The sequence below is a fragment of the Maniola jurtina genome, chromosome 14 (genome assembly GCF_905333055.1).
Source record: "Maniola jurtina chromosome 14, ilManJurt1.1, whole genome shotgun sequence".
Classification (NCBI taxonomy): Eukaryota; Metazoa; Arthropoda; class Insecta; order Lepidoptera; family Nymphalidae; genus Maniola; species Maniola jurtina.
The window spans coordinates 10,332,675-10,340,832 of NC_060042.1; the positions used below are offsets into that span (position 1 = coordinate 10,332,675).

At 35.5% G+C, this 8,158-nt stretch overlaps 3 protein-coding genes across 8 annotated transcripts; 2 read left to right on the forward strand and 1 right to left on the reverse strand.

Annotated features, from left to right (window-relative positions):
• The first annotated feature begins 3 nt into the window (after positions 1-3).
• On the forward strand, positions 4-2,627 carry LOC123871596. 5 transcript variants are annotated; one of them, XM_045915481.1, is made up of 5 exons: positions 4-250; positions 1,022-1,347; positions 1,720-1,812; positions 2,099-2,248; positions 2,492-2,627. In XM_045915481.1, the coding sequence occupies exons 1-5, from the start codon at positions 226-228 to the stop codon at positions 2,492-2,494; spliced, it is 597 nt and encodes a 198-aa protein (XP_045771437.1). In that variant the 5' UTR covers positions 4-225; the 3' UTR covers positions 2,495-2,627. The 5 variants fall into 5 exon arrangements, with proteins under 5 accessions (XP_045771437.1, XP_045771438.1, XP_045771439.1 ...); XM_045915482.1 differs by having other exon boundaries at positions 2,135-2,248; XM_045915483.1 differs by having other exon boundaries at positions 2,162-2,248.
• A 580-nt stretch (positions 2,628-3,207) lies between these two features.
• On the forward strand, positions 3,208-5,098 carry LOC123871597. The gene is made up of 2 exons (XM_045915486.1): positions 3,208-3,518; positions 4,519-5,098. Exons 1-2 carry the CDS (start codon positions 3,369-3,371, stop codon positions 4,960-4,962), a joined length of 594 nt encoding a protein of 197 aa, XP_045771442.1. The 5' UTR covers positions 3,208-3,368; the 3' UTR covers positions 4,963-5,098.
• Positions 5,084-6,786, reverse strand: LOC123871600. 2 transcript variants are annotated; one of them, XM_045915489.1, is made up of 2 exons: positions 6,327-6,786; positions 5,084-5,493 (listed from the first exon to the last, which is right to left on the reverse strand). In XM_045915489.1, the coding sequence occupies exons 1-2, from the start codon at positions 6,558-6,560 to the stop codon at positions 5,212-5,214; spliced, it is 516 nt and encodes a 171-aa protein (XP_045771445.1). In that variant the 5' UTR covers positions 6,561-6,786; the 3' UTR covers positions 5,084-5,211. The 2 variants fall into 2 exon arrangements, with proteins under 2 accessions (XP_045771445.1, XP_045771444.1); XM_045915488.1 differs by having other exon boundaries at positions 6,318-6,786.
• Between the last annotated feature and the right edge of the window lie 1,372 nt (positions 6,787-8,158).

Genomic DNA, 8,158 nt, shown 5'->3' on the forward strand with positions numbered 1-8,158 from the left:
GACAGTTCAATCGACATTAAAAACAACAAAATCCTAAGATTTATTCATCCAAGATCCTAAGATGAAAAGAAAACAATCAGCGAAAATCCGTTTGTAAATATGAAAAAATAGTCATTACAAATTATTATGTAACTTAAACGGCAACTTAACCCAAATGTAGATTCACTGTAAATCTAATTTTCTAATCAACTGAGGAACCACAAATGAATTTGTAAGGCAAAGAATATGGCAAAGCGATACGTCTACGAAGGTGAGCTACAATCATCGATGGCTACAATGTACGCGACAGGGCGAGATGGCAATCGAGGTATGAGGCGCTGGGACGCCCCGCACGTTACCCGCGGAATCCCGCACCACGCCTGCTCGATAGCGACTAATATAAGGCAGGTTTCGTGTACTGCTACATACTCTTTACACAAGATCTGTTTATCTAGTCGCTCGCAACTTGTCTCTGTACAAATAACTAAACACAATATGGAGGAGAGCTTTGTTTGGAAATGAAATTAGTAATCAAGAAATGACTTGCTAGTTCCGATCGAATGATTATTATTACAAAAACCGGCCAAGTGCGAGTCAGACTCGCGCACTGAGGGTTCCGAACTCGGGTATTTTTTCCAACATTTTGCACGATAAATCAAAAACTACTATACTTAAAAATAAATAAAAATTTGTTTTAGGATGTACAGGTAAAGCCCTTTCATATGATACCCCACTTGGTATAGTTATATTTTGAAAATTGAATTTTTTTTAAACCTGTATGTAACCTCAAATTCACGGTTTTAGGATTTATTCCTTTACTTGTGCTATAAGACCTACCCACTTGCCAAATTCCATGATTCTAGGTCAACGGTAAGTACCCTATAGGTTTACTTGACCGACACGACGGACGGACAGACAGACAGACAGGCAACAAAGTGATCCTATAAGGGTTCCGTTTTTCCTTTTCAGGTACGGAACCCTAAAAATGTAGAATTTTGAACAAATGCATATAAAATCCAATTTAATTATTCATTTTATACAGATTCCTATAGGACACGTACTCGCAAGACCCACCCCAAAGGGAATAAACCGTTTCTAATTGAAGAAAAATATACCAAAAGAGAGAACAGAGACAAAATAACTGAACTACTAACAATAGCAAAGAAATACATAGAAATTATTGAGCCTTATCTAAGAAAGGCCATCAAGTCGTTTGAAAGCATATCTAGCTGGCTGTCTCGTAATTATTTACCCTTTACTCTGACGCTAGTAGTAATCGGCTTCAGCTTGCTCCTGCCTAACATATCACAGAAGCTACATAAAAACAGTGAACTTAAAGCTATAAATAATGTTCTTCATCGAATGCAGGTAATATTAATTATTTATTGTATATTTTTAGGGTTCCGTATCTCCAGAATAAAAAGGAACCCTTATACGAGTAGTCTGTCTGTCTGTCGTGTCTGTCAAGACCCCTCAAGGGAATCAAAACCTTATACTTCGCAATGACCTAAAACCATGAAATTTTGTAGGTACGAGTAGTATAACAATGTCTTGAAGCACAAGTGAGAAAAATCCATAAGTCCGTAGTCATTACGTCAGAAAAAAATTAAAAAGTGTTGTTTCTTGTACGATGGTATGAAACCCTTTGCGTGCGAATCCAACTCGCACATAATTTTACTTTACAAGCCATTTTAGCTATCTCGGGAATGATAGTAATTATGTATATAATATTGTTAACAGGACGAGGTGAAACGTGCAGAAGTAGAGTGCTTAGCCGCAAATGAAAAGATCTGCGACTTACACTGCACCCTTTGCGACGAAACAATTGAAACGGTTTGTATTATTAAATAAATATAATATCCAACACTACATAATATTATATGGCCAAGGACGCGGTCTCCACTCCAGAATACGTCTGCCCCAGCGCGCCATCGGTTCTGCGACAGACAGCCTGTCCACTGCCACTTCAACTGGTTGATTCATTGAGCTATGTCGGTCACTTTGGTTCTCCTACAGATTTCCTCTTCGCGAATTTTGTCCCTCAGAGAGACACTCAACATAGCACGCTCCATAGCACGCTGAGCTTATTGCTCCAGCAAATTTTAAACCATAAACACAGTCTACTTGCAGACCTAAGAACCTTGAACTCTCTCAGATAACATCAGCCGGGGACTTTCCACAGCACAATTTGATCCTGGACCAGAGGAGAAAGGGGTTGGATTCTTTAGCCGGTTCTTCATTAAGTATCAGCCGGAACTCTTCTAAAAAGGTACAACTGTCGTCATAAGGTTTATGTATATTTCACAGGAAAAATAAAACCAATGCTCTAACTAGCACAGTTTTTTTTATATTAAGTAACAATAAATTTCTACAAACAAAGTTAGTTTTGCGGTTTGTTAACAAAAGTGATTCTTACCGTTTTAATTTTTCTGTAGTACGGAACCCTTGGTGCGCGAGTTGATTCGCACTTGGCCGGTTTTATTTAACATATTATATTCTAATTTTTTCACAGTAACTCACCATTTTGCCAGTCATGTGCACGGACTCCTTCGATTCTCAAGAAAAATATTTACAATTAGATTACAAGTTGTAGCTTAAAGCAATCTTTAACTAATCCCTAAAAATAGAAATAAAATGAATAATACTGTAAAAAATTGTTTTATTTAAGTGTACCTAATTATTGTAATCACAACAATTAATTAAGACGACTTTTCTAAATACCTATCTAAGCAATTTATAATCCTAATAATACTTTCAATATGAAAGTTTGGATGTTTGTTACTTCTTCATGCCACAATAACTGAACCGATTTGGCTAAAGATAGCTTATACCCTTTAACACTACTTTTACGCTACTTTTTATTCCGGAAAATCCCGCTGGATTTTTAAAAGCCTATACACGACGAACTCTAGATGATCATGTAGTAGAAATATAAAGTAGGTAGGTATAAAATGCTTCCGGATAAGTCAAATAAAAAGGCTGATTCTAGACCGATTTCGTATTCTGTGGCCGGCTTTTACTACAAAAACCATTCAGTAATAAGACAAATTTCTAAAATTCAAAAGCCTATGATAAAATCAAATTCATAAAATAACTGCTGAGATCAAGTGGATGAGATTCGTAGATTCTAGATATTTTTAATCTGTGGCCGAATGGCAGTTCAAACTTTTTGGTAGGGCCATGGAGAATGGAAAATATGGAAAAATATTTAAAAAAAAAAACCGGCACTAACTTTCACTTTAAAGTATTCAAGCCTGACATAACATGCCTTTAACATGCAAATAACCTCAAATATTACAGCTAAGAAAATGAAACAACCACCGTATCCCAATGTTTAATTACCTATGTAGATAAACTGGTGAAAATTACCAAAAAATAATCACTTTAAAATGGTTAAGTTTTTTAAGAAATTACTAATAGAAATCACTTTGTTCATCGCGATGGTTGCTCTGGCTGGACATGTGACGGTTAATTTTTGGGAACAATACGTTGTCCAAGACAATCTTTTGGAGATGAAGGAGAGCTTAGATCATCTGAAGGTATGAAACCTAATAATACTTTACTGAAAGCAACCTAGTTGTAAGGCTTGCGATCTCACATAATGGTGGAGTTTGTCCTGGTCTTGATAGGATGATAATTATAAATGGTGGGGCCTCGATAGCTCAACGGTTGAGGAGCGGACTGAATTCCGAAAGGTCGGCGGTTCAAACCACACCCGTTGCATTATTGTCGTACCCACTCCTGGTACAAGCTTTACGCTTAATTGGAGGGGAAAGGGGAGCATTAATCATGTTAAGGATGGCTAATATATATTTTTTAAAGAGAGATACCTACAATCTACATTATATTATTATAATCAGCAAAACGGATTATACGTCTATAAGTTGGACTCTCAGCCAGACAGTTTATTGTGTGTCCATGACACATTAAACAGGTAATCGACTGAAGGACCTCCAAATTCCAAATGTAAATTTTTATTAAGCCTTCATGTTAAAAATTCTGTGTATATCTTGTGTAATGTATATTTTATTTAGGTATAGTATTGCTGTGTACACCTATTAGGGGTTGTCACTTAGATTAGGATCTTTTGTTTTTATGTTTGGACCATTTTTAGTTACAACCTGTTGTGTGTACCTTTGAATAAATAAATAAATAAATAAATAAATAAATTCGGCAGCGATCCAGTCAATAAGTTTGGTAAACATTGCAATTGAATGATATTTTTTAATGTTACCAAGTCTTCGGGCTTTCCAAAAAACTTTAGCAGATTTAATAAAGATGTATTTATTTATAGTGATTACAAAACAAGTACTTAGTCCAATTTGAAGTCCTATCCTCTCCTATCTCTGATATCCTCTTGCTCATGTCCTATCACATAGACTAAGGATTAAAAAATATATACATGCCCGGCTGACATCTTTTTTACTTAACGCGCAGATAAATACACCTTTGTATTCAGATCAGACAATAGTTACTTGTTTTGCGTGTACTTTACTTTCTTGTTTCTTCTTCAATCTGAAAACCTATGCCTCTTTGCAGGTTACGGTAAACAACATGGGATACGCCTACGATGATTTACAAAGAGATCTTATAGAATTAGCAAAAATCAATTCAAAATCATCAAAATCATCTATACCCAGAGTGCTTACACAAGAACCAATTTCTTGCAAGAAAAGAGGAGGGCTCGATCATAAAGTATTAGAACATTGGAATCTACTCTTTGCACAAAATAATGATAAAGCTCCTCGTGTATTGATTACTGATAAAAATGTTGGTAGTGCACCTGTACCTAGTATGGCTTTAGTCAAAAATGCTACGACTGCTACAAGACTTCCATTGAAAGCAACTGCCGTAGGGTCAGAAACTGTAACGGAATTCCAAAATCTACATGAAAACGAATGCATATACAAATGCAGGGCAAGAAACAGTGTCCGACGATGCTACGAAGATTGTGAAAGCACTAATAAAATCCAAAAGTTTTAGATAAAAACTGTTTGGTATTTAATTTCTATACTATTTGATTTTGGTTAGTCTAAGTTACGAGTAAGTTTGTCATACTGTCTCAATTTTCCTATTAAAAAGTGGGTAGTTCAGAAAAATAAAATTACGTTGCACAATGTTTTTTATTATTTTAGTAAGTATATAAGGTCGTTTTAAGTATATTTCTTAAAATACTCCAAAACATGCATCTCTGACTGAGGTAACATTTTTGGAATAACTATCATTTGCTAGTCAATCCGTAGGGGTAATATTATATTGTGTTATTTTTTCCGTCACATTTTTCTTAATATATGGGTTTTCTGTAATTTTTGTGTTAGGTTCTTTTAGAAACACATCGACATTGGGCAGGGTCAGATGTGTTTTAGGATTCCATATGGAATCACCTCTTTCCATAGTGTTAGCTAATGCTTCTAAGATTTCGATTTGACCTTCAATTTTCGGAATATCCCCAGAAAACTTCGTAATTGATTTTTCTAAATCGGTATAAGATGCTTTTAATCTTGAAATGTTGACCTGAAACGAAAAAAAAATCGTTTACTTAGAAATTAGGTGGGTAAGAAATCTAAAAAAAATGTTTTTGGCTTTTTAAAAAAATGCAATGTTTATTCTCTAAAAAAATCCAATGTACACCTACTCATTGCTACTCAAAAATCAGAATAGCCTTGAATAACATTGAGCACTCTCAGGCATGCATGTTTTGTGCAAGTGATACCTACTCGTATATTTTAATTGCATGAAATGCACAAACTCCGAAAAATTGCGTGCCTGGGTTCGAACTTCAAACACTGAATCCCCTTGAAAAAATATTACAAAAGCTTGGATGTTTGTTACTCAATCAGCCCACAATTGCTGAACCGATTTAGGCACCAAGTTGTGGAATGGAAATACCTACCTAGCTCGCACAATATAAGCTATCTTTTTTTACCACATAGGCTAGACTTTTATCCTGGATAAAGTTTTCGTATGGGATTTTAAAAAACTCTATATCCAAGAAACCCATCTTGGTTACATAATCTAGTAATTATCAGGGAGACAGCATCAAGACCGGGAGCCGCAGCAGAAATGGCTGACATTTCGCCGCGTTTAATAGCCTCATCGGGTGATAGAAGGGCTGGCTCATTTTTTGCGCAACGGATCAGCCAGGCTGTCCAGCGTGGAATATGCAGCCAGTATTCTTGTCACCATTCCACGCGGGCATGATTTATATAGTAATTATATAAGGCTAGCGTTTAAGTTTTATTGTAATATTTTCAATTAAAAAAAATTACTATCGCTAAATAAAATCTAGTAATTTTATATGGAACAAGGTTAAAATAAATAAATACATATTACTTTACTGCCATTACCGCAATATCATTGATGCTTTTTGTAATGTCGAGCCCGTCGTATTTCTTGCTGCAAATCTTACAATGGTGGTCCAGCTTCAGATAAATCATCGCGATCAAGCTGGCCAATATGAAGAAGCTACAAAAGCCGTTGTAACTGTTGCTTGTTGGTGGGCGTTGGGCAAAACGAACTTGTTGGTTTGGTATCCGTGATCGAGGTCGCCCTCTGCGGTTGCGTCTACCGGAATATTCCATTTTTAATTTTTATGTTTTTGCCCTGTAGCTTGTCCTCTGACGGGATCACTGCGTTTAGTTAGTTAGTTATTTTTTAGAACATGGCTCTGTTTCTGATTTTCGCTTTTTTGTACAAAAGTACAAAAGATTTTGGATTGGTAGGTGTCCTAGTTAATAAAGAAAGGGAAATAACCATGAAACTGTGCCCTGAAATGTCTTTGCCCTGAAATAACACATTGTGTTTTGATTGATTTGACAGTTTTGTTTTTTCTTGATAATAGCAAATTAAGAACCGAATATGTATTCTTTTTTCTCATTTTTTTTGAAGTAGAAACTTCTTTAGGAGATAGTCGCACTATAAGGGTTCCATTTTTGCCATTTTGTTACGGGACCCTAAAAAATAAAAAGATGTAAAATTAAAAAAAATGTCATTTTTGAGATACTGCCATCTTACGAAATCCATTCAAACCCTTTGCAATCGAGTTCAAAGGACGGGGAATCCATGGATGTAAGTGAATGGTTCAGTGCACAACTTTCAAGCTAAGTGATTAATGACTTGTTCAATAGATGGCACTCATACCGAAATTGAGGCCTTGAGGCCATAATTCGTGAAGGCGCCAGATTGTTACTTTGCTAACCGAATAAAAGATAGAAGTTAGAACCCCTCCTTTTTGAAAGACGGTTGAAAACAACTTGCTAGGTACCTACTTACCTACCTATGTCAAATCAAATTAAAAAAACATTTATAAATAAATAGGTAAGTAGGTACCTACTATATTTTGTGATACCAGTAAGCGACTAGTTGCCTGGCTTTAATTTAACCGCGTTTATTATCACGAAATTATCGCGCCGGTGTTACCGGTGTGTTTTGAGGATTTTGAGGTTAGAATAATTACCTGTCCAGGCTTTTCTATAGTAGGTATCTATAGACATTAGGCGCGGATGTACAAGCCTTTCAATCTCATGGTTTTCGGTCTTTTCGTCGAGACTTTAGAAGGAGAGGAGGAATTAGGCGTCTCATTCCCTCTCATTGTATTCCATACTTGGTTTTCATTTTACATTTCGAAGTAAAATATAGGGTTGTGAATTTATCGATATTTTTTATTATCGATAGAAAACAATAAATTAAAAGTTCCATGTTTGAAAATCTGTAATCAAACTGTAATCTACATTGGTTTTCCATCGATACACACTTTACAAATTTTGTACTCGTGTGTGTAGCACTCTATTAATTAAAGTCGCTGCGCTGGATTAGAACTACATTATTCGATTCGACTTAAGTAATAAAGATGTCGAGTTTATAGAGAAAATAATTAAGGTACACGTTTTCTTACGATTCTGTAACTTCTTATATTTTCTTAATTCATTATTTTCATAATAAATATTGATTGAATCGATTCTTCTTCTAGGGCTTCATACACCGTTTTCTACATTAAAGATTCTTACTTTGAGCATTGTCAAACCTTCCTATCTTACATTTAACAAATTATTTGCAATTTTATAAATTATTCATGACATGGTAAATAGGCATCGCATCATTGAAATGTCGCGGACACGTCCGAAGCGATTTGCCTCTTCGTTTTTAATTCGAAACGCTAGCATCCGTTATCCCCTCCAAT

What these genes read in the sequence shown, in the direction of transcription:
- LOC123871596 (XM_045915481.1), top strand. Translation starts at nt 226, where the DNA reads ATGGCAAAGCGATACGTCTACGAAG. An exon ending in ATGTTCTTCATCGAATGCAG is followed by an intron (nt 1,348 to 1,719) that starts GTAATATTAATT and finishes TATTGTTAACAG; the next exon opens with GACGAGGTGAAACGTGCAGA. An exon ending in GCGACGAAACAATTGAAACG is followed by an intron (nt 1,813 to 2,098) that starts GTTTGTATTATT and finishes CCATAAACACAG; the next exon opens with TCTACTTGCAGACCTAAGAA.
- LOC123871597 (XM_045915486.1), top strand. Translation starts at nt 3,369, where the DNA reads ATGGTTAAGTTTTTTAAGAAATTACTAATAGAAATCACTTTGTTCATC. An exon ending in AGAGCTTAGATCATCTGAAG is followed by an intron (nt 3,519 to 4,518) that starts GTATGAAACCTA and finishes GCCTCTTTGCAG; the next exon opens with GTTACGGTAAACAACATGGG.
- LOC123871600 (XM_045915488.1), bottom strand. Translation starts at nt 6,560, where the DNA reads ATGGAATATTCCGGTAGACGCAACCGCAGAGGGCGACCTCGATCACGG. An exon ending in ATGATATTGCGGTAATGGCA is followed by an intron (nt 5,494 to 6,317) that starts GTAAAGTAATAT and finishes TTTTCGTTTCAG; the next exon opens with GTCAACATTTCAAGATTAAA.